Consider the following 25,868-nt stretch of genomic DNA (forward strand, 5'->3'; position numbering starts at 1 on the left):
GGGCCAAGGCTGGTGCAATATAATATTCACAGAGGTTTTCCAGCAATTAGCGAATAGCAGGGGTTTAATATTATGAGCCCCTCTGGCTGCGAATTACTGAGTCACATTTTATGGCCCCATAGTAGGAACATGCTTCTTCTCGGGGTTAGAGCTGGTGTTACATGCAAACAGAAAGCCCTGACCTCCTGCCCCATCATTTATTAAATAAAACACTGTGGGTCTCGTTCTCTTCTCAGGAAAGCTTACCTATAGCCCAGCGGACCTGTAAGAGGAGGGTGCATTGTGGGAAATTCAGATTGCATGCTACAGGAGTGTGCTTAATACTTGATACAAAATGAGCGCACATGCTAGTCTCAGCATTACCTGTACACCTGTACACCCGTCTTACCCAATCACCTGCATCATTTTAGGAAAAATATGGAATGGCTAGAGTGGCTGGGCAAAAAGAAATCTACTAATACGCTGATTCTTAGTCAACCTACATCATTCAAACCACAACCACCACCAAGCACCACATATATCCAGTGACAGCAACCAACAATGAGGTTTCTGGCCAGGGTGAATTCATATGTTTGACCAGCACAGTTTCCAGGAGATGGACAGACACGATGTTCTTTTATGATGATATTGGTTGTAGCTTGGTATGTAATGGTACTAATCTTACTGGGTCTTCTGACCACTCAATCAGCACTCTGTGGACAATTTACTAACTATGAACTGAATATCCCTGCCCCAGGGTCACAAGCCATCTCTACTTTACGTCCCCCAAACCACCCATTGACTTCTCTCTCTAGGGACCGGGGCCCCTGATTTAGCAGATTGGTACTGTCATTGTGAGCAGCACAATGTTTATTGATAAGTGAGTCTGGCTCGCATTGTATCGGGATCATAGACAGCGGTTATTCCTGTATAATGATGTTATTGTGGTCTTGTGATAGATGTATTGTGGTTGTTGTAATTATCTCCACCATTGATGTCCGGTATCTCTGTCTATTGGTTGTGACCTGTTTTCTCGGCCATTGATGTCTGGTAATGCTGTCTATTGGTTGTGACCTATTTTCTCCGCCATTGAGTCCGGTATTGCTGTCTATTGGTTGTGGCCTGTTTTCTCCACCATTGATGTCCGGTATCGCTGTCTATTGGTTGTGACCTGTTTTCTCCGCCATTAATGTCCGGTATTGCTGTCTATTGGTTGTGACCTGTTTTCTCTGCCATTGATGTCCAGTAATGCTGTCTATTGGTTGTGACCTGTTTTCTCGGCCATTGATGTCCGGTATCGCTGTCTTTTGGTTGTGACCTGTTTTCTCTGCCATTAATGTCCGGTATTGCTGTCTATTGGTTGTGGCCTGTTTTCTCCACCATTGATGTCCAGTATCGCTGTCTATTGGTTGTGACCTGTTTTCTCCGCCATTAATGTCCGGAATTGCTGTCTATTGGTTGTGACCTGTTTTCTCTGCCATTGATGTCCGGTATTGCTGTCTATTGGTTGTGACCTGTTTTCTCGGACATTATTGTCCGGTATCGCAGTCTATTGGTTGTGACCTGTTTTTTCCGACATTATTGTCCGGTATCGCAGTCTATTGGTTGTGACCTTTTTTCTCTGCCATTGTTGTCCGGTATCGCTGTCTATTGGTTGTGACCTGTTTTCTCCGCCATTAATGTCCGGTATCGCAGTCTATTGGTTGTGACCTGTTTTCTCTGCCATTGATGTCTGGTATTGCTGTCTATTGGTTGTGACCTGTTTTCTCGGCCATTATTGTCCGGTATCGCAGTCTATTGGTTGTGACCTGTTTTCTCTGCCATTGATGTCCAGTATTGCTGTCTATTGGTTGTGACCTGTTTTCTCTGCCATTGATGTCTGGTATTGCTGTCTATTGGTTGTGACCTGTTTTCTCCACCATTGATGCCCGGTATCACTGTCTATTGGTTGTGACCTATTTTCTCTGCCATTGATGTCTGGTATCATTGTCTATTTGTCCCCAATTTCAGCCCCTACAATTCCGCATCTACGGTGATAATTTGTTTAATTTATTACAGTTGTGGCTGTCCCCTCGGTTCTTTTGTGGCTCTAATCATCTCACATTACTTTACAGAATTGGCTGATTTACTAGTATCTAAGCCATTGTTTCAGCTTGTCAATGCTTGCGGCTTGGCGCGATCACTAACCAAAGGCTATAAAACGCAACGAGCCTCCATTGTGGAGCAGACACTTACTTCTCAGGAAATTCAATTCTGCATGATTTTTGTGAGAATTTGAAATGTCATATTGTTTAATTGCAATATAATGGTTTGTTAGATCAGTGATTGGCTTGCAGACACTTCCCATAATGCATTGCTGTGTGATGCTTATTACATCTAAATTAAATCGGAAATAGGAAGCCATGCTGTAACACTGGAAGGATGTAAAATATATCACTAGACATTAAATTACAGAAAGTACAGAGAGTGCAAAACATAATTACGCTCAGGCTGCCTCGCGCATATTCTCAAAATGCGTCTTTTCTCTTTGAACTCAATGAAGACCGAGGATGAGGCAAAACCTTTCATATTGAGGAACGCTGTGCAACGTCAACGGTCCTTAAGGACTTATACCTGGAAATAAAGGATGATCATTAAACATCACACACTAACAGCCAACATCTGCAAATGCATTTTGGTGAAGGAGGAGTAAGGGAATCTCCATAGCTAGGTGACAAGGTCTGACACTGCATTGTGACAACTCTTACAAGCCATTAAGGGACATATAGTGCAACAATGACCGCAGTGCCAACATTAGCTGTTACCATCAGAAACTCTGCTACCCTCACCTGTAAACAGAGGACGAGGTGTCCAGGGAACAGCCAGTGACACCAAATACAGTAATCAAGAAATCTGACACTGCGTATCACAGAGCAATGTGCTCGGTATCCCTGACGTTTGTCCCATTTCCTACCAATATGAAATCGTGGTGGAAGAAAGCTTGCAGTATGGGCTGTAAACTGGCAAGACAAGGGGTCTCTGTACAAAAGAGAGGGGCTGTCGAACCAGAGAGCATCTGCATGGATTTTATCAGCAAGTATGGATAGATCGTGTCTGCCTGGCATTTCACCAGCGGAGAGATTAAAGGGAAGATTTCATGATCTTTATAAATCCTACTGTACAGTCAAAATATTCCCATTCCCATTTATCAAAGTGTCCCAAGCAACATTGCACCATTGTTTAGGCATTTTAAGTGCAGTTTAATATATCTGTCTTTTTGCCATTTGCTTCTTTGTAAGCACGCCAGTTTTTAGCAAATAAACAGATTTATTTATCAACAATTTGTTTTCAAGAAATGTGTTCTGTTTCAATTCTCTTTTTTGTCTAATTTAAGTTTACTTGTACAGAAATACATTTTTCCACAAAATTTTTCGAATTTAAAGGGACACTATAGACAGCAAAACAAGTTTCGCTTAATGAAGTGGTTTTGGTGTATAGATCCAGCCCCTGCATTCTCAATGCTAAATTCTCTGTCTTTTAGGAGTCAAATCAATGTATTTACTTCCTGTAAAGAGAGATCTAATATTTAAACATCCAGTTTGTTTAATTTAACATTTCTTCTCTACTGCTCTGTTAATAGCTTGCTAGACTTTGCACAAGCCTCCTGTATGCAATTAAAGTTACATTTACAGAGCAGGAGATAAAAACCTCTAGAGTAAGTTAACATCTGATTGAAAATTAAACCATTTTGTTTTCATGCAGGCTGTGTCAGTCACAGTCAGGCAATGTGTGGCTCGGGTTGCATAAACAGAACAAAAAAAAGTGATTTAATTCCTAAATGGCAGAGAATTGAGCAGTGAGACTGCAGGGGCATGGTCTACACACCAAAACTGCTTCATTAAGATAAAATAGTTTTAATGCCTATAGTGTTTTAAGTCGAGAGCTGACACTTATAAGAACATTTTTAGAAAAGTTAATAAATACAAACAGAGCAGAGATCAAAATGAAAGATGCTTTTCAGAATACTCTGATAAATCTCTCCATGGGGGGTGGGTTGGTTGATTGTCCCCCTCCAGTGTGAGCTGCTGTGTTCCCTGAGTATTCTACAGAGAGCAGTCGGTCTGTCTAACTGTTTGGATCAGTGGCAAGCAGCCTTATATTCACTGCTTGGAGGAGGACAATAGCGAGCCTGGGGGTGGGGGCAGGGGGATAAAACCACAACATCTTCAGCCGCGGACAGTACAGTTTACAAATTATCATCGTCTATTAACATAAACTGAAAAAGTTATTTTACATATTCTGTGATATTTGTCATTTTTGATTCATAGTGATCTTCCCAAGAGAATATAAAACAAAACAAACCTTTCAACCCCTTAGAGACCGCAACGGGCGGGACAAATTCAGCCATAGTTACTACAAACCCTGGGCATTAACAGATCAGCCACGTAGCACAGTGTATAAACTACCAATTACAAATACCAGTAAACACCCTTAACACACCACCGCAGAAACATGTCAAACATTCCACGTAGTGCTCTCCATTAAACTGGGCGCACTCCAAACAGCATTCAACAACACCCTACGTGGTGTACGGCGCACACATTGCATTTCAACAAGACTATACGCAATTCCCAGGAAGCATTGCAACAGGCAAAATAAAACATCCAACACACATGCCTGGAACACAGATGCACGCATGCCATACCGCCAGTTATAACGTTAAAACCGAAAATTGGAAAAACCTATCAGGCAATGTCCTCCCTAATTCTCCGCGTTAACCTTGGCATGAAAGTGTCAATGACTTGAGTTCTATAAGATTACATGGAAAATAAACCGCACGTCCCAACGAGTTAAAATAAACATTAACAATGACTTAATAAAAAGAATCTTTGTTGCTGTAAAAGATTAAAATACTACATTCATTTTCTTTGATTCTAAAAAGGTCAGCAAATTTGTGTACATTCGCCAGTTTGAAAGGAAATCAGGAAGACGTAGCTAGGAGGGGATTTTGGCACTTTTATGAAAAGCTGCCCTCGATCATAAACAAGGTTTGTTTGTTTTCTAAGCGCTGGTATATTCCACAAAATACTGAACATTTCCTATTTCCCCCAAAAGCACAATGGAATACTTTCATCAGACACACTGATCCAACTGTATTCTCAAGACTCCGGTTTTGTGAAGAATCCATAATTGTACAAACTCCTCCGGCATGGCATGAAATCCTGACCGCGGTAAAATATCATCGTAATAATGGTGGCTGATAGGTCTTCCTTTCAGATCCACTTGAAACGGCCAAAAACCATAGATGGTAACCTCCTCGCACAGACTTAGCGCAGCGCTCACCATGAAGAGGCCGGTGGAGAGGCGTTTTGAGTGCACTCCCTTGTTCTTCCAGAATTTCCCGATACTGCGCAGGAAGTTGGGATTTGCAAAAAGCACTGATTGGTTGGCTTGGAAGTCGGTCAGTGTGTAATGTGCGCGGAGCGAGGGTTCGGTTCCGTGTTTCATGGAAAATGCCGGCATGTACAGATAACTGTCATTGTAAACTTTCACACTCTCCACGAAGGATTTCCTGGACCACAATAAATTCTGAAACCTGCAATGATAAGCGAGACAGGAAGTGAGTAACTACCTACCTGCTCTGTCAGTAACTACCTACCTGCTCTGTCAGTAACTACCTACCTGCTCTGTCAGTAACTACCAACCTGCTCTGTCAGTCTGTAACTACCTACCTGCTCTGTCAGTCAGTAACTACCTACCTGCTCTGTCAGTCTGTAACTACCTACCTGCTCTGTCAGTCAGTAACTACCTACCTGCTCTGTCAGTAACTACCTACCTGCTCTGTCAGTCTGTAACTACCTACCTGCTCTGTCAGTCAGTAACTACCTACCTGCTCTGTCAGTAACTACCTATCTGCTCTGTCAGTCAGTAACTACCTACCTGCTCTGTCAGTAACTACCTACCTGCTCTGTCAGTCAGTAACTACCTACCTGCTCTGTCAGTAACTACCAACCTGCTCTGTCAGTCTGTAACTACCTACCTGCTCTGTCAGTCAGTAACTACCTACCTGCTCTGTCAGTCTGTAAGTACCTACCTGCTCTGTCAGTCAGTAACTACCTACCTGCTCTGTCAGTAACTACCTATCTGCTCTGTCAGTCAGTAACTACCTACCTGCTCTGTCAGTAACTACCTATCTGCTCTGTCAGTCAGTAACTGCCTACCTGCTCTGTCAGTAACTACCTCCCTGCTCTGTCAGTCAGTAACTACCTACCCGCTCTGTCAGTAACTACCTACCTGCTCTGTCAGTCAGTAACTGCCTACCTGCTCTGTTAGTCAGTAACTACCTACCTGCTATGTCAGTGAGTACCTACCTGGTCTGTCAGTCAGTAACTGCCTACCTGTTCTGTCAGTAACTACCTACCTGCTCTGTCAGTCAGTAACTACCTACCTGCTCTGTCAGTAAATACCTCCCTGCTCTGTCAGTCAGTAACTACCTACCTGCTCTGTCAGTAACTGCCTACCTGCTCTGTCAGTAAATACCTCCCTGCTCTGTCAGTCAGTAACTACCTACCTGCTCTGTCAGTAACTGCCTACCTGCTCTGTCAGTCAGTAACTACCTACCTGCTCTGTCAGTAACTACCAACCTGCTCTGTCAGTCTGTAACTACCTACCTGCTCTGTCAGTAACTACCTACCTGCTCTGTCAGTCAGTAACTACCTACCTGCTCTGTCAGTCAGTAACTACCTACCTGCTCTGTCAGTAACTACCTACCTGCTCTGTCAGTAACTGCCTACCTGCTCTGTCAGTCAGTAACTACCTACCTGCTCTGTCAGTCAGTAACTACCTACCTGCTCTGTCAGTAACTGCCTTCCTGCTCTGTCAGTGAGTACCTACCTGCCTGCGGAAAGCAGTTTAAAAACACATAAATCAATGTGTCCTTTGTGCTTCTAGGCATATTACAACTGCTGCCATTTCTACGCCCGTATCAGAGTTACCGTACCTTTTATCAATGATAGAAGGGTTCACGGTCACTAGTTGTGATTTTGACCCAACGTCCTTGGTGTATTCGCTGGTAATTGGTGGCAGGTTACATCTGAAAAAGAAACACAGGTCTTATAGTAATACGGTCCACGTATACTGGGAATGGTGGCTAGGGTTTTAATATACTGATTCCCCAAATAATTCAGAAATATTGGAGGAATTATATTTACACTTCTCTACATTTATATCATCTAAACACAGCATTAGAATTTGCAAACATCCCTGGCTTGTCAAATAATTTCCACCTTTCAGTTTACCAATTAGAACATTTTCAGCCCCACGAAAACAAAATTTGTGTCTACTTAACAAATGAATTTCCTTGCGGATGGTGGGAGCCCACGAGTTATGCCATATGGGACAAGGACTCTCTAAACCGCAGGAAATGGAAGCACCCATAATGCAATGCTTTCAGTGACTCCTTCACCGCCACTAAAATGCTCTGTTTAATGTATAGCCAAGTGGGAGAGGTGAGGGGGGGGGGGGCACAAGTCAAGGCACTGGCACCACTGATAGGCCTTGTGGACTCTCACCATCCGGATGGAAATTTCTTACCGGATAGACACAGTTTTGTTTTCCTACTTGGATGAGGAGAGCCTGTGCGTTGCAATGTATGGGATCCTATAACCAAACACAACAGGACATGAGACCATCTCAAAACATAGGGTGGGTAGTGATGGTGACTAAACGAAAAAAGTCAAAGTGATGGTAAAAGAACAATGTAGTCCATTTCTGGTTGGAATGACCAGTGACCCTATCTGGCGGAGGCTTGTAAATCAAAACATAACCGTATCTACGGACACCGAGAATATTGGTGAACACCCTGGGAGCCATGGCCAGTCCACAGGTTAAAGACCTACTCCAAGCATCTCAGTGACTTGAAGTGGACATGGTGCCTGGAGTCTGTATGGGGTTTAACCCTTTTGTAACAGCACCACCACTGTTGAGAAATGTTCTGCGTGTGCCCCCAATTACCTTTTCTTGTGCTAACGGTGCCAGAACAACTGAAATAAGATATAGAAAACATCAATATGGGTGAATAGCTGCCCTTACCAAATGAGCTTAAAATCAATGCGGACAAGATCAATGCGGACAGGACAATGCAAATCTTGCAAAAAGTCATATTACAAGACTGGTCTAAAGGTAAACAATCTCTCTCATTCTCCATGTCGAAACAAAGGACTGAATGAAAGGGCAGAACCCATATATAATATATAATCCCTCCTGACAATGGCATTTAAACTCCATGTACAGACTGGGCCCCTACTTGTAATTCGCAGCCCTGGGAAAACTACACAAAGCTTCCTACCGTCTATTTTACTGCCACTATGTGAGGGTGTGGGATGTACAAAATATATAGAAATCCCCAAAACAGGAAGAATGGATGCAATACTGCCAAAATATTATGGCAAACGTAATATTTTTTAATGACTATCATAAAATCAAATCATAGAACGTAGTGCTGGGGTTTCATACTCAAATACCGAAATCTGACCAATTAAACCCACACAGCATTAACCCGTTCAGTGCACCCAGAGAGTGGCTTTTTAATCACAGCGTTCCCAGTAGATTGTTCATTGACAGGTAATTCACAGTGAAAACACACACAATTCTGGTTTATTCAGTAAAGTGGGAAATCTCAGAAATTGAAAGAGAAATTCATATCTTTTTAGATGCAGCAGCTGATTAGAAAAACTTTGCAAGTCCAACTAGTTTCTTTTCTTCAGATTAGCTATTTTCGCCTAAAATAAGATTTTTTTCTGTGAATTCCTGATAAATCACAATTTCCAAAAAAACCATTAATGCAAACATATTCAGATATAAAATCTCTTTCTCCAATCTTGCTTTAATCCAGCAGTTTTGCCCTAAATGTTGCAGTAAATTTAGTGCGATTGGATCCCAGGTTTTACGAATTCCGATTTGGGAGGAATGGGATGTTTATGGTGGGTTTTGTGATGAGAAGATACAATGATTTAATGACATGTTAACCACGTGCCTGTCAGTGCTCTCTGCATGGGGGGGGGGGGGGGGGGGGTGAGAGGGGGGTGGGCCTCACTTACCGCACAACAAAGTCTGCCTGGTCGATCTGGGTTCCACAGCCGCTGTCCTTCAAAATCCCACCATTGCCAACCACTGAGCATCTTTTCAATGGGAGCTTGAAAGGGGTATCCTAGCAACAGAAAAAGGAATGAGCCAACACCGTGACAAGCATAATGTCACACGTCGAATACTGGAACACAACAAGAAGGTATATATAATGCGCCCTAATAAACACCCACATTGTGCCAGAGATACTGGCCCTTTGTTAAACACCCACATAGTGCCTGAGATACTGGCCCTTTGTTAAACACCCGCATAGTGCCTGAGATACTGGCCCTTTGTTAAACACCCGCATAGTGCCTGAGATACTGGCCCTTTGTTAAACACCCGCATAGTGCCTGAGATACTGGCCCTTTGTTAAACACCCGCATAGTGCCTGAGATACTGGCCCTTTGTTAAACACCCGCATAGTGCCTGAGATACTGGCCCTTTGTTAAACACCCGCATAGTGCCTGAGATACTGGCCCTTTGTTAAACACCCACATAGTGCCTGAGATACTGGCCCTTTGTTAAACACCCGCATAGTGCCTGAGATACTGGCCCTTTGTTAAACACCCGCATAGTGCCTGAGATACTGGCCCTTTGTTAAACACCCGCATTGTGCCCGAGATACTGGCCCTTTGTTAAACACCCGCATAGTGCCTGAGATACTGGCCCTTTGTTAAACACCCGCATTGTGCCCGAGATACTGGCCCTTCGTTAAACACCCACATTGTGCCCGAGATACTTCCCCTTTATTAAACACCCACATTGTGCCTGAGATACTGGCCCTTCGTTAAACACCCACATTGTTACTGAGATACTGCCCCTTTATTAAACACCCACATTGTGCCTGAGATACTTCCCCTTTATTAAACACCCACATTGTGCCCGAGATACTGCCCCTTTGTTAAACACCCGCATTGTGCCCGAGATACTACCCCTTTATTAAACACCCACATTGTGCCCGAGATACTGCCCCTTCGTTAAACACCCGCATTGTGCCAGCGATACTGGCCCTTCGTTAAACACCCACATTGTGCCCGAGATACTTCCCCTTTATTAAACACCCACATTGTGCCTGAGATACTGCCCCTTTGTTAAAAATCTCTTCTATTACTCTAATTGCCCCCTGTGCCAAGATTCCTCCCTTTACCATAACTGCCCCCTGTGCCAAGATCCTGTTACCCTGCTTTCTTAGTTCCCTAACACACATTAAATGGCCCCATGACACACAGGGTGAGTGTTTGCTCTGCGAGGACTAGAAAGATGTTATGATCACGGAATAGGTGTCAAGTGTGAATTAATAACTGGATCCCATTTTTGCTGATAGTTTGGACAAAGTCATTCGGTTAATGGAAGAAAAAAACTGACATTGTAAAATGAGAGCGCAGCATTACGTAACGCAATCTCCTCTTTATCCCTTACTAAGACGGAATTCTAATCTCATGCAGCGTGTTTGTTTGTTTAATGCTCCATTTATTGTGATTTGTACCTGAATAACGCGAGCTGCGCTGAACGAGGAGGAGACCGTGAATGCCACAGGAAGAGAGACGAGGGGCTGCGCAGCTCCACTGCCTTCTCAAATGGAAGGGTTCAATGTGCAATGGGGGTATTAGCAAGTTCTGGGGATTCACAGAATATTAGGGGACACTCCACTCCGTACGCACACAGCCAGCTGCGGCCAAGCCGCAGGAAAGCAAATCATTTACGAAAGGCTCAGAAGAGGGAAAATGAAATAAGTAACTACATTTTATAATAAGTAAACACATTTGAACAGATTACTAAACATTCCTACTGATTGAAAAAAAGAAACCTTCTTTTCACTGTATTTTGTGTTTTTCCAATTCAAAGGCCCTGCGCTCAGCGGGGTTCACACAGTAACTAGCGCGAGTTTAAACACGCCGATTCAGCTTTTTAAATAATCCGAATATGTTAGAAAAAATGTTCAAATGATTTATCTCCAAAAATCGCCATAGTCTTTAATGGTGACTTCTGTAGCTAAATCATTTGTTTTTTCTGACATATTGTGATCATTTAAAGCTTAAAATCTGAGACGAGGATTCTGTTACGTGACACAGTTTGCTATTTTAGCCTGAAATTGGTCATTTGATTTTCAGTTCATTACACCTTACTGTTTATTAAGTAAAACCCAGCAGACCCTCTAAGTTACCAGGTCTACAATGAAGGTATTTCTCTTATCCAGAACCCAATTAAAGGAAGACTTCATGCACTATAAGCACTACAGCTTGACATGAGTGCCCTGGTGCAGTGCTGTGGTAAATATATACAAGTTGTTGTGTAGGCACTTCAAATATTTAGTGCGTGAGTGTGAAAAAGGTGTAATCCCTTAACACCTGGAAACCAAATAACCAATAGATTGTCGTCCAAATTGGCCAAATCTGCGGTGGACTTATTATCCTTAGATACCTGCCATACTTTTCTCCCAGATTATTAATATATTTTTAATAATATTCTATAATAAATTTGTGCTCTAACACTGCATCCTTGTGAACATTGAGTTCTTCATCAAAATATATCGAGCGCCTGGACAGGCACCCAAGGGCGGTTTCCATAGAGCCTAAGTGGCTCTCTCTGAGTTTATTCCACATATATCTTAATCTCTATATTTTATATGTTATGGAGAGCACTATGCACATTTTATTTGTTTTTTTCAGATGGAACTACATAAATTACATCTGTAATAGGTGGTATATTGATATATTTACACCTGTTCTGTGTGTGTGACTCTATTTTGTAGTCCTGTGATAAGTAGTCAAACACAGGAGGACAGGCAGAGGGGAGGAAAGGGGCGGCACACAGGTAACAGGCAGAGGGGAGGACAAGGACCGCACACAAATAACAGGCAGAGGGGAGGACAGGGGCGGCACACAGGTAACAGGCAGAGGGGAGGACAAGGACCGCACACAAATAACAGGCAGAGGGGAGGACAGGGGCGGCACACAGGTAACAGGCAGAGGGGAGGACAAGGACCGCACACAAATAACAGGCAGAGGGGAGGACAGGGATGGCACACAGGCAACAGGCAGAGGGGAGGTCAGGGACGGCAAACAGGTAACAGGCAGAGGGGAGGACAAAGACCGCACACAAATAACAGGCAGAGGGGAGGACAGGGACGGCACACAGGCAACAGGCAGAGGGGAGGACAGGGACGGCAAACAGGTAACAGGCAGAGGGGAGGACGGGGGCGGCACACAGGTAACAGGCAGAGGGGAGGACAAGGACCGCACACAAATAACAGGCAGAGGGGAGGACAGGGGCGGCACACAGGTAACAGGCAGAGGGGAGGACAGGGAAGGCAAACAGGTAACAGGCAGAGGGGAGGACAAAGACCGCACACAAATAACAGGCAGAGGGGAGGACAGGGACGGCACACAGGCAACAGGCAGAGGGGAGGACAGGGACGGCAAACAGGTAACAGGCAGAGGGGAGGACGGGGGCGGCACACAGGTAACAGGCAGAGGGGAGGACAAGGACCGCACACAAATAACAGGCAGAGGGGAGGACAGGGGCGGCACACAGGTAACAGGCAGAGGGGAGGACAGGGACGGCAAACAGGTAACAGGCAGAGGGGAGGAAGGGGGCGGCACACAGGTAACAGGCAGAGGGGAGGACAAGGACCGCACACAAATAACAGGCAGAGGGGAGGACAAGGACCGCACACAGGCAACAGGCAGAGGGGAGGACAGGGACAGCACACAGGCAACAGGCAGAGGGGAGGACAGGGACGGCAAACAGGTAACAGGCAGAGGGGAGGAAGGGGGCGGCACACAGGTAACAGGCAGAGGGGAGGACAAGGACCGCACACAAATAACAGGCAGAGGGGAGGACAGGGGCGGCACACAGGTAACAGGCAGAGGGGAGGACAAGGACCGCACACAAATAACAGGCAGAGGGGAGGACAAGGACCGCACACAGGCAACAGGCAGAGGGGAGGACAGGGACAGCACACAGGCAACAGGCAGAGGGGAGGACAGGGACGGCAAACAGGTAACAGGCAGAGGGGAGGAAGGGGCGGCACACAGGTAACAGGCAGAGGGGAGGACAAGGACCGCACACAAATAACAGGCAGAGGGGAGGACAGGGGCGGCACACAGGTAACAGGCAGAGGGGAGGTCAGGGACAGCACACAGGTAACAGGCAGAGGGTGGGCAGTGGCGGCACACAGGTAACAGGCAGAGGGGAGGACAGGGGCGGCACACAGGTAACAGGCAGAGGGGAGGACAAGGACCGCACACAAATAACAGGCAGAGGGGAGGACAGGGGCAGCGCACAGGTAACAGGCAGAGGGGAGGACGGGGGCGGCACACAGGTAACAGGCAGAGGGGAGGACGGGGGCGGCACACAGGTAACAGGCAGAGGGGAGGACAAGGACCGCACACAAATAACAGGCAGAGGGGAGGACAGGGATGGCACACAGGCAACAGGCAGAGGGGAGGACAGGGACAGCACACAGGTAACAGGCAGAGGGTGGGCAGTGGCGGCACACAGCTGACAGGCAGAAGGGAGGACAGGGGCGGCACACAGGTAACAGGCAGAGGGGAGGACAGGGGCAGCACACAGGTAACAGGCAGAGGGGAGGACAGGGGCAGCGCACAGGTAACAGGCTGAGGGGAGGACAGGGGCGGCACACAGGTGACAGGCAGAGGGGAGGACAGGGGCAGCACACAGGTGACAGGCAGAGGGGAGGACAGGGGCAGCACACAGGTAACAGGCAGAGGGGGAGGACAGGGACGGCACACAGGTAACAGGCAGAGGGGAGGACAGGGACGGCACACAGGTAACAGGCAGAGGGGAGGACAGGGGCGGCACACAGGTAACAGGCAGAGGGGAGGACAGGGGCGGCACACAGGTAACAGGCAGAGGGGAGGACAGGGGCAGCACACAGGTGACAGGCAGAGGGATGGGCAGTGGCGGCACACAGCTGACAGACAGAATGGAGGACAGGGGCAGCACACAGGTAACAGGCAGAGGGGAGGACAGGGGCGGCACATAGGTGACAGAACTGATATTAACCAGCACCAATGCGGAATTACATCTCCAGTAACACAAGGGTTTAATCTCTGTATGTGCAGTTTTATTGCGAAATGCTGTATATGCAGACTCCAAGCACCATAACAACTTCAAATCAGCACTATGCACATTTTATTTGTTTTTTTCAGATGGAACTACATAAATTACATCTGTAATAGGTGGTATATTGATATATTTACACCTGTTCTGTGTGTGTGACTCTATTTTGTAGTCCTGTGATAAGTAGTCAAACACAGGAGGACAGGCAGAGGGGAGGAAAGGGGCGGCACACAGGTAACAGGCAGAGGGGAGGACAAGGACCGCACACAAATAACAGGCAGAGGGGAGGACAGGGGCGGCACACAGGTAACAGGCAGAGGGGAGGACAAAGACCGCACACAAATAACAGGCAGAGGGGAGGACAGGGGCGGCACACAGCTAACAGGCAGAGGGGAGGACAAGGACCGCACACAAATAACAGGCAGAGGGGAGGACAGGGGCGGCACACAGGTAACAGGCAGAGGGGAGGACAGGGACGGCAAACAGGTAACAGGCAGAGGGGAGGAAGGGGGCGGCACACAGGTAACAGGCAGAGGGGAGGACAAGGACCGCACACAAATAACAGGCAGAGGGGAGGACAAGGACCGCACACAGGCAACAGGCAGAGGGGAGGACAGGGACAGCACACAGGCAACAGGCAGAGGGGAGGACAGGGACGGCAAACAGGTAACAGGCAGAGGGGAGGAAGGGGGCGGCACACAGGTAACAGGCAGAGGGGAGGACAAGGACCGCACACAAATAACAGGCAGAGGGGAGGACAGGGGCGGCACACAGGTAACAGGCAGAGGGGAGGACAAGGACCGCACACAAATAACAGGCAGAGGGGAGGACAAGGACCGCACACAGGCAACAGGCAGAGGGGAGGACAGGGACAGCACACAGGCAACAGGCAGAGGGGAGGACAGGGACGGCAAACAGGTAACGGGCAGAGGGAGGAAGGGGGCGGCACACAGGTAACAGGCAGAGGGGAGGACAAGGACCGCACACAAATAACAGGCAGAGGGGAGGACAGGGGCGGCACACAGGTAACAGGCAGAGGGGAGGACAAGGACCGCACACAAATAACAGGCAGAGGGGAGGACAGGGACAGCACACAGGTAACAGGCAGAGGGGAGGACGGGGGCGGCACACAGGTAACAGGCAGAGGGGAGGACAAGGACCGCACACAAATAACAGGCAGAGGGGAGGACAGGGACAGCACACAGGTAACAGGCAGAGGGTGGGCAGTGGCGGCACACAGGTAACAGGCAGAGGGGAGGACAGGGGCGGCACACAGGTAACAGGCAGAGGGGAGGACAAGGACCGCACACAAATAACAGGCAGAGGGGAGGACAGGGGCAGCGCACAGGTAACAGGCAGAGGGGAGGACGGGGGCGGCACACAGGTAACAGGCAGAGGGGAGGACGGGGGCGGCACACAGGTAACAGGCAGAGGGGAGGACAAGGACCGCACACAAATAACAGGCAGAGGGGAGGACAGGGATGGCACACAGGCAACAGGCAGAGGGGAGGACAGGGACAGCACACAGGTAACAGGCAGAGGGTGGGCAGTGGCGGCACACAGCTGACAGGCAGAAGGGAGGACAGGGGCGGCACACAGGTAACAGGCAGAGGGGAGGACAGGGGCAGCACACAGGTAACAGGCAGAGGGGAGGACAGGGGCAGCGCACAGGTAACAGGCTGAGGGGAGGACAGGGGCGGCACACAGGTGACAGGCAGAGGGGAGGACAGGGGCAGCACACAGGTGACAGGCAGAGGGGAGGACAGGGGCAGCACACAGGTAACAGGCAGAGGGGGAGGACAGGGACGGCACACAGGTAACAGGCAGAGGGGAGGACAGGGACGGCACACAGGTAACAGGCAGAGGGGAGGACAGGGGCGGCACACAGGTAACAGGCAGAGGGGAGGACAGGGGCGGCACACAGGTAACAGGCAGAGGGGAGGACAGGGGCAGCACACAGGTGACAGGCAGAGGGATGGGCAGTGGCGGCACACAGGTAACAGGCAGAGGGATGGGCAGTGGCGGCACACAGCTGACAGACAGAATGGAGGACAGGGGCAGCACACAGGTAACAGGCAGAGGGGAGGACAGGGGCGGCACATAGGTGACAGAACTGATATTAACCAGCACCAATGCGGAATTACATCTCCAGTAACACAAGGGTTTAATCTCTGTATGTGCAGTTTTATTGCGAAATGCTGTATATGCAGACTCCAAGCACCATAACAACTTCAAATCAGCACTATGCACATTTTATTTGTTTTTTTCAGATGGAACTACATAAATTACATCTGTAATAGGTGGTATATTGATATATTTACACCTGTTCTGTGTGTGTGACTCTATTTTGTAGTCCTGTGATAAGTAGTCAAACACAGGAGGACAGGCAGAGGGGAGGAAAGGGGCGGCACACAGGTAACAGGCAGAGGGGAGGACAAGGACCGCACACAAATAACAGGCAGAGGGGAGGACAGGGGCGGCACACAGGTAACAGGCAGAGGGGAGGACAAAGACCGCACACAAATAACAGGCAGAGGGGAGGACAGGGGCGGCACACAGCTAACGGGCAGAGGGGAGGACAAGGACCGCACACAAATAACAGGCAGAGGGGAGGACAAGGACCGCACACAAATAACAGGCAGAGGGGAGGACAGGGACGGCACACAGGTAACAGGCAGAGGGGAGGACAGGGGCGGCACACAGGTAACAGGCAGAGGGTGGGCAGTGGCGGCACACAGCTGACAGGCAGAAGGGAGGACAGGGGCGGCACACAGGTAACAGGCAGAGGGGAGGACAGGGGCAGCGCACAGGTAACAGGCTGAGGGGAGGACAGGGGCGGCACACAGGTGACAGGCAGAGGGGAGGACAGGGGCAGCACACAGGTGACAGGCAGAGGGGAGGACAGGGGCAGCACACAGGTAACAGGCAGAGGGGGAGGACAGGGACGGCACACAGGTAACAGGCAGAGGGGAGGACAGGGGCAGCGCACAGGTAACAGGCAGAGGGGAGGACAGGGGCGGCACACAGGTAACAGGCAGAGGGGAGGACAGGGACGGCACACAGGTAACAGGCAGAGGGGAGGACAGGGGCAGCGCACAGGTAACAGGCAGAGGGGAGGACAGGGGCGGCACACAGGTAACAGGCAGAGGGGAGGACAGGGGCAGCACACAGGTGACAGGCAGAGGGATGGGCAGTGGCAGCACACAGCTGACAGACAGAATGGAGGACAGGGGCAGCACACAGGTAACAGGCAGAGGGGAGGACAGGGGCGGCACATAGGTGACAGAACTGATATTAACCAGCACCAATGCGGAATTACATCTCCAGTAACACAAGGGTTTAATCTCTGTATGTGCAGTTTTATTGCGAAATGCTGTATATGCAGACTCCAAGCACCATAACAACTTCAAATCAGTAAAGTAGTCATTGTGCTTACAGTAGTCCTTTAAAAAGCAGAATGACAAAAATGAGGCATATACTGCCGTGAGGTTAGTAAAGGAAAATCCTTTTTAAAGAACCGAATACTCTTTATTTCTTCGTATAAAATACCTGGTCTGTCTTAAAGGAACGCTCCAAGCTTCCTGATGTGGTTATGGTGCCATGGTACCCCTTTCTTTGTAAGTAGTCACTTTGAATGGTTTGACTACTTACCTGGGTTCGGTTGTGGGGCCTCCATATTGCCAGAAGAAAGCCATGACCAGCTTCTTGCTCTTCTCTCTGTGGAATCTAATGAAAATATGGTGCTTTTGGTGAAGCACAATGCAGCTCTTTCTCCTCCCACGTCAAATGAGAAGCAGGAGGAGGGTGTACTAAAAATGCCTGATGGGTCAGCGCAGGAAGTGTGCATGCGATAATTCCTCCAGTTGGTGGTATATGTGGCCGTGTGAGGGTTGTGACAGACCCATCTGTCTTTGGATTACTTCTCTTTCTCCTGGGTTTCGTCTGTTTGATCGGTTAATTGCCTGTCCGTACACACCACGTTCATTTGTTTCCCTAACTCCCGAATGAACTGCCGAACGGCCGGCCACCCAGCGGGGACGTGTGCTGCTGGTTAACCTCTTGGCCTCATTAGAACATTGTGGTTAACCGCAGACCTCTCCTAATTGTCAACGGAATGCTGGGTGGTCGTCGTTCGAATACCGACCACAAGGCGGCGGCCATCTTGGATGCTCGAATTACCAGCGGTGTTCGTCGACGATTTAATGGAACTAAAAATGGACACTATTTCTCACAAACACCGCTGAAGCCGCCGACCTCCCTTCTTCTGTCATCCAGCATACGAACGCCGGTCCATTCGGGACTTTGCCGCACGAATGGACTTAACCCAGATAGCCATCCCATGGAGCCCTTCGTATACCGAAAGACAATGTGAAAGACTTTGGCTCCATGGTGATTGGACTGTGTGTATTAGATCTCAGCGCCATTCGGTAATAATGTGCGCTCAGATCTAAGCTATCTGGGGATACGTTAAATGTGTATAGTGCATTCGGTATTTTTCCTGTTATACATTTTTGTGTGTTTTTACATGTAAAATATCGATTTGCCTCTATCCTCAGAGATAATTGGATTACTTCCCCAATTATCTCCAGGATAGAGAGGAGGGTCTTTACAGCTAAATGGGAGTGTTTATGCCTATGCCACTGTGATTGGCTACTGTATTCTTATTGTCCCAGTTTTCCACCAGGTCCCCTAGGGGAGTGTCCACCTGGTGGAAAGCCTGCATAAATACCGGGCAGGTAGCCCACATTAAATCAGATCTCTGCTTAACCCTTAGTACGGAGCTCGGTCTCGTACTTGGGGGTATTGGATTCGTATGGTTTACTCGTTCAGCTGTTTGGTTCGTAAAGGATTTCGTATGGTACCTGTTTGGCTAATTGGGGCTTTCGTTAGCTGCTTCTCCATTCGGAAAGGGAACATCTTCAGCGGTATTAACCCCTCATATACCTGGGTGTACCGTAACAAGGGTTAATATAGCAGAGAGCCCACTGACACCGGTTACAAGAATTATTTAATAATTAGAAGGAAGTCACAGGGGAATTCCTACACTCTAATCCAGTTAGCAGTCGTGAGCTAAACCCTCCTTACTAGCAAGCTGATTGGCTGACATTTTGTACATTGTACATTTTGTCCATAGTTTGTGAAATGAGCGTTACGCAGTGTGCCATATAAACACGTAAAAATCAACCATAACTGCATCAGATTTAGCCAATTATAAGCCAATTTCTTGGCCCCAGAAATTAGCCAATAACGAATGCTTTGCATGATGTCACTGCGCTCAACCTCGCGGAAAGGGTTCAAAATAAATTCTTTACCATATAACCTTAAAATGATCATTTTCCCAACACCCTACGCATTTCACAAGATAGGTTGCGATACCTGTGGAAAGAGATTGTAGGTGGCATTATTGATGGTGATAGAGTGCAGGAATTCTCCGTCGAACCAGAGGCTTTTTCCTACCGGGGTGTTGACTTTAGTGACGGAGAATAGATTGCCGGGGTCACAGCATTCCTTTAGCAGCTTCCTAAAAAAGACAAAAAGAAAACGTTAATTTAAGAGGGAGGCTAGATGTCTGTCTTTAATGAGCTTTGACAGAACAACGGACGATTGGACTTATTTGTGATGTTGGTTTAAATCCCCCAATGATTTAATTAATGTTTATTGAGGCCATATCATTTATAGATACATCAATTCATTTACTAATACTCTGTGGATAACTTCACCTCTACGTAAATATTCTGCTACATAATTTTATTGCTCTGTTAAATTCTCATCAGATCAATTCTGTCTTAATATTGCACCTTACAAAAAGAGAGTTTTATAAAATAACGTGAATGGCACTGACTGATGTTGTCAAATAATGGCAAATACAGGGTTTTTCACTAAAACGTAAATGGACGGATATTGACCTGGGAATTTCAACTGTTAGACCAAATGGGCAAATTGGGGAAAAAAATATGTCCTATGGGGAAAATCTGACGCTGGAAGTCCATGAGGTCAGATAAAGGACCAAAAGTCCATTTGGATTCCGGAAGCCCTCTAGTGGCTGTCTGTTAGACAGCCACAGAGGACAGACTTAGAGTTGTAATGTAAACATTGCAGTTCTCTGGAACTCAATGTTTTACATTGCAGCACTAAGTCAAAAGGGTCACAGCACCCAGACTACTTTAATTAGCTAAAGTGCTCTGGGTGCCTACAGTGTCCCTTTAAAGTGATTGTAGCGGACCCCGGGTAACCCGACCGGTTACCTCCGCTATTGCCTTCCTTCAGCTGCTCTGGAACCACTTTAGAATATAAGGAGACCCATTTCCCCCAAGTAACTGGACGACACACAGCTCTGGAGGTGCAACACTGACTGAGCTCATTTTGTCACACATGGTTTTACATGCACAGACCCCTACATGGGGTCTCCAACACAATACACCAGGGGTTTCAATCCCAAGAAGCTGATGGAAGAGGGATAAAGCAGTCAGTGTTCCTGTGACCATGTCCTGCTGTGACAGGAAAAGGGAGGGGGAGAGGCACAGACAAGCAATACATTTCAATTAACTATACTTTACAGAGCTGTCCCCCCCCCCCTCCCCCTTTGTTGACCTACAGCTGCAAATGCAGGCACATGTAATACAGTCCCAAAAATGGTGCCATAAGCTTGTGGCCCACGCCAAACAAATCAGGTCATCCATCACATATCTCTCTCCATAGAAATAGACAGCGGGCACATGGGGATATGGCACTCAGGGACGGCGTTCCATCACAGGGACACACTAGACCCCTAAAGCACTTCAGTTTGCTTTTTTCATTTTATATAAAGTGCAGATTTCAATATAAATTGACACTTTTATAAATTAACCCTGTTACACCCCCCTGACTGTCAATAAGACACCCGGTCCTGTTACTTCCTGGTTTGGTTAGTTCAGTGGAGATAAACTCAAGAGGCAGCATTTGCCCAGAGCACCTGCTTTGTAAGGACTTCTCATTGAGCTGCATTGGGAAGTCTGTGATTGGACAGCCACAGAAAGTCTAGGCGGAGTTAGAAGGGGAGGGTTTGGAAAGGCTGCAGACAAGAGATATACAGCTTTTACAAGCTGTTTTATATATATACATTTTCACAGGGAGTATATCTACTAACAGTGATTTTTATTTATAAATTTTTCTATGATTGGGCAGGATAGTGTCCCTTTAACCCCATAAGGACCAAACTTCTGGAATAAAAGGGAATCATGACATGTCACACATGTCATGTGTCCTTAAGGGGTTAAATGAACACTATAGTACTAGGAATCCAAACGCTATAGTGTCCCAGTTCCCATAGCCAAACATTATAGTGTCCCAGCACAGCCAGGTAGTGCTAATTTACTTACCTTTTCTCCCTCACAATGCCGGTCTCCTTGGTGCAGCTCCACCTCGCATTGGGAGACTTGGGTACATGCAAAATGCCACAGATGGTCTCTCTGACTTCATTGATATGGGTGCTATAGTGTACTCGTAAGCAGAGTGTTGTGCCGTTTTTTTTTTTTTAAATAGTTCAAATCTGGAGCTCCGATCTCTGTCTTAATCTGTCCACTATAACTACTGCAATGTGGGTGGATTTCTGAGCTTTTGGAGTAGATTAATTCTTGTCTTTTCATAATTGTAAGTATCTGCAATGGTTAAACTATTTGCCATGATCCCCTGTTTATGTAATCAGTAATCGGAAGCCTGGGATTGGCTGACCCACATTTGCAGGTTTGGCAGTTTTCAAGGTGATTATCTCTATTTAGTCAGTCTGTGGTTTATAACGGATTTCCTCCATAATGAGGCCTGGAGGGTGCTGTGAAGGGATAGTGATGGTGGCAGTGTTTATTTTAATGTAGCGCTGTCAGCCACCTTGGCTTGATTTGTATCAGCTCTCCCGATCCATATAACAGGTTTAGAAGCAGCTCAGTGCAGAGGGTTCAGACTACAGTGGGACCTCGGTTTACATATTTAATGCGTTCTCCGGGACGTTTCTTAAAGCGAAAAATTTGTAAACCGAAATGCGGTTTCCCATAGGAATGCATTGAAAACCGATTAATCCGTTCTAGAGGTCAGAAAAAAGTCAAAATTCGCTGGCATGGAAACCAACCCACAATGCAGAACACACAATAAAAGGCAGGCAAACGACGAGGTTCAGCTCCCTACCTTTACACAGCTTGAGAAATGCACCAAAAAGTCCCAAAACAGCTGCAAACAATTTCCAGAATGGCTCCAAAACTCGATGCAAAAGCCGCTCCAACACCTCCACACTCGACGCCACATGCTACCACCAGGCTCCAGCATGCAGGGGGGCGGCGCTATAAACCTCCCAGGTGCAATGCATCTTGGGGAAACTTGCTTTGTATTGTGAAAAAAATTTGTAAACTGAAGTATTATTTTCAATGGATTTTCATTTGTAAACCGAAAATTATGTTAACCGAGGCGTTTGTAAACCAAGGGCCCACTGTACTCATATCATTCTGTGTTAGCCACAGGCAACTCCCATCAAACTAACCATACAAATAAAAGCAGGATGCCTAACCCCAAGATGTAAGTGTTTGATTACAGATCCAACTCTTCTCCCTTTATCATAAAACCACGCACGGCACAGTGATGGGATGGCCGTGATAGTAAATACACCATAGCACTCCCTCACCATAACATGTTTATACTGCGCTAGCCTGTTATCTGTGCGAGATCGTAACGTACACCGAGTGATGCATTTAGGCTTTCGATAAAATTTGCTCCACGTTTCACAGTCATTGTTTAATCGACCAGAAATTAGGTGCCAAATGGACCGAAAGCGCAACACAGAATCTTGTCTGCTCCTTTATGGATATATTAAGGAAAGGCTTATCTGAATTATCAGGGACTGTGAACGGAGATAGAGTCTCCCGACTGTGCTCACTTTGTTGATGGGTTCAGTTTGCTAACGCCTGCGTTCCCCTATAGCGCTCTCCACGGCTCTGCTTTCTCTGAGCAAATTCTTAATGACGCCAGTATGAGCAGTGAATAAACCAGTAAAGAGCCCAGTCAAACCTTCAATAATTTTATAATCTACAGCATTGAAACCAAATTAAATATATAGATTTATTTTATAAGTGCAAAAAAAACCAACTCACAGATGGTGCAGCTTCAGGAAGTGCGATTCAGCGGAGTATGTGATTATAAAGGTCAGTAGGTCAGAGTGCGGCTCTCCTGTGTAATAAACAGACGTCGGCCACAAAGAGCTCTTTGATAACTAAATATAGCATAAAGAATAATATCGGGCTTCTCCCTGAGGCCAGGTTCTTTGTAACCTGGAGTTATGTGATATGAGGGACAATTCCGATATCAGGATATACGAACAGTATACGAGTTTTTTAATAAAGTGGTAATTTTCTGGAATTCGAGGGAATTTAAATTTAAGTGGGATCTGAGCTGACTTGGAGATTGCTTCCTGCTTTGCCTTAAATTTGGCATTCACTTAGAATTCCTGAAAATGACCCTGTCAGTTGCCATATCAGCATAAAACGTGTGTTTACACCTTTAAATCATGGAGGAATGAGATTCAGGCTATTTGCTACACCACGCAGCTCATGCCTTGTGTTGGCGGCGCGGTGGTATATTCCTTTAATTACCGCACAGTCGCTGCACTATGTAAGTTACTGTCTGTCCCTGGAGACACAATAAACAGTCAGAAACCAGTTCTCACAAGTCAGCAAACAGGAGGCCCATTGGAATATCTGGCACAAATCCCCCAGAGGGCACACGGCTCCCTGTACATCTTTCAGCCAGGAGCAGGAAACTGGGAATGGGCACTAAAGTCACGCAGTCGGGTCATGGCACTCAGCCTATAGAGGGCTAGCTGTGATAAGACACTGTGAGCCATACCTACCCGTAGAGGGTGTAATAAACTGGCTTCTCCAGATGGTGTGCTCTAGCCGCACAATACATTGAGCAGGTCACGTGTTGTCATGGTGAGGATGGGTGGCACATTCCACATCATTGGAAAATAATATTTCTTGGTCCTCAGCAACCATCTCAAAGATTAATTTCTTCCCCATCAATTTATCAACCTGTCAGGATTTTCCCATTGAGGCAGAATCCGACGTGAGCAAAACACAGGTTCAGACGAACAGACACAAAACATCTTTCCTAATTTCCATAGCTGGCTGTCATGATGTCACAACCACAACCACAGCACGGCAAAAACGTGTGGCTTTTTATCAGACAAAATGAAGAGTAAAATATGGGAAAGAAATGTCTTTGGCAGATAGAACGATTCTCAAACAGTCGCAGCAAAGTCTGTTATCACTAGAAACCATTTTCTAAAAACCTATATCATCACTTTTATTAGAAATACCCCTTTATAAAAAAAAATATAAAGTTAAAACCTGAGCGTTCCTTCTAAAAGCTCTGGTTACATAGCAGGACTCACAATACACCCCACACCAAAAAACAAAACCCTGTGCTGACTCTGCTCAAGTTCTGCATTACGCGTCACAGTTTCTCTAGATTAGAAATAAAACCGTGCCTTTCAGAATTCTGTAAAACAGAAACTGTAAGTGCCGTACAAAGATCATAAACAGAGTTTTATCATCATTTACTGTGTTTCTGTGTCTGAAAGCAGCGCCGGCTGGCCCGATATTTTATAGAGATGTTTACCAACTCTCATTAGACAAATTCTGGTTCCACTCTACAAGGAACGTCATTATAATCACTAACTAAAGTGGTTCTTCTTGTTGATATACAGTTGCAAGAAAAAGTATGTGAACCCTTTGGAATGATATGGATTTCTGCACAAATTGGTCATAAAATGTGATCTGATCATCATCTAAGTCACAACAATAGACAATCACAGTCAGCTTAAACTAATAACACACAAAGAATGAAATGTTGCCATGTTTTTATTGAACACACCATGTAAACATTCACAGTGCTGGTGGAAAAAGTATGTGAACCCTTGGATTTAATAACTGGTTGAACCTCCTTTGGCAGCAATAACTTCAACCAAACGTTTCCTGTAGTTGCAGATCAGACGTGCAGAACGGTCAGGAGTAATTCTTGACCATTCCTCTTTACATAACTGTTTCAGTTCAGCAATATTCTTGGGATGTCTGGTGTGAATCGCTTTCTTGAGGAATGAGGTTTTGATGTTGTTGTGCTGTGCCTCTTTTTCGCCACACATAGTGTTGTGTGTTTCTTCCAAACAACTCAACTTTGGTTTCATCTGTCCACAGAATATTTTTCCAGTACTGCTGTGGAGCATCCAGGTGCCCTTGTGCAAACTGTGTTTTGTTTGGACAGCAGTGGCTTCCTCTGTGGTATCCTCCCATGAAATCCATTCTTGTTTAGTGTTTTACGTATTGTTGATTCGCTAACAGGGATGTTAGCATTTGCCAGTGACTTTTGTAAGTCGTAGCTGACACTCTAGGATTCTTCTTAACCTCATTGAGCAGTCTGCGCTGTGCTCTTGCAGTCATATTTACAGGACGGCCACTCCTAGGGAGAGTAGCAGCAGTGCTGAACTTTCTCCATTTATAGACAATTTGTCTTACCGTGGACTCATGAACAGCAAGGCTTTTGGAGATATTTTTATAACCCTTTCCAGCTTTATGCAAGTCAACAATTCCTAATCGTAGGTCTTCTGAGAGCTCTTTTGTGCGAGGCATCATTCACATCAGGCAATGCTTCTTGTGAAAAGCAAACCCAGAACTGGTGTGTGT

The 25,868-nt window shown here is 46.6% G+C and overlaps 1 protein-coding gene across 3 annotated transcripts in view; it reads right to left on the minus strand.

Annotated features, from left to right (window-relative positions):
* Nucleotides 1-2,731: 2,731 nt before the first annotated feature.
* ST8SIA1 (ST8 alpha-N-acetyl-neuraminide alpha-2,8-sialyltransferase 1) overlaps nt 2,732-25,868 on the minus strand; it is a 121,248-nt gene continuing 98,111 nt past the window's right edge. For 2 of the 3 annotated variants that reach the window (XR_010090416.1, XR_010090417.1), the window contains 5 exons: nt 19,546-19,690; nt 9,057-9,166; nt 6,959-7,051; nt 4,798-5,554; nt 2,732-4,759 (listed from right to left, as the gene is read on the minus strand). Coding sequence is in view for 1 of the 3 variants with exons in the window: in XM_063446659.1 (XP_063302729.1) it covers nt 5,092-5,554; nt 6,959-7,051; nt 9,057-9,166; nt 19,546-19,690 (811 nt within the window). In the remaining 2 variants the exon portion in view is untranslated. Of the gene's footprint in view, nt 5,555-6,958; nt 7,052-9,056; nt 9,167-19,545; nt 19,691-25,868 lie in introns of all 3 variants that reach the window. The other variant, XM_063446659.1, reaches the window with a different exon arrangement.

The sequence above is a fragment of the Pelobates fuscus genome, chromosome 3 (genome assembly GCF_036172605.1).
Source record: "Pelobates fuscus isolate aPelFus1 chromosome 3, aPelFus1.pri, whole genome shotgun sequence".
NCBI lineage: Eukaryota > Metazoa > Chordata > Amphibia > Anura > Pelobatidae > Pelobates > Pelobates fuscus.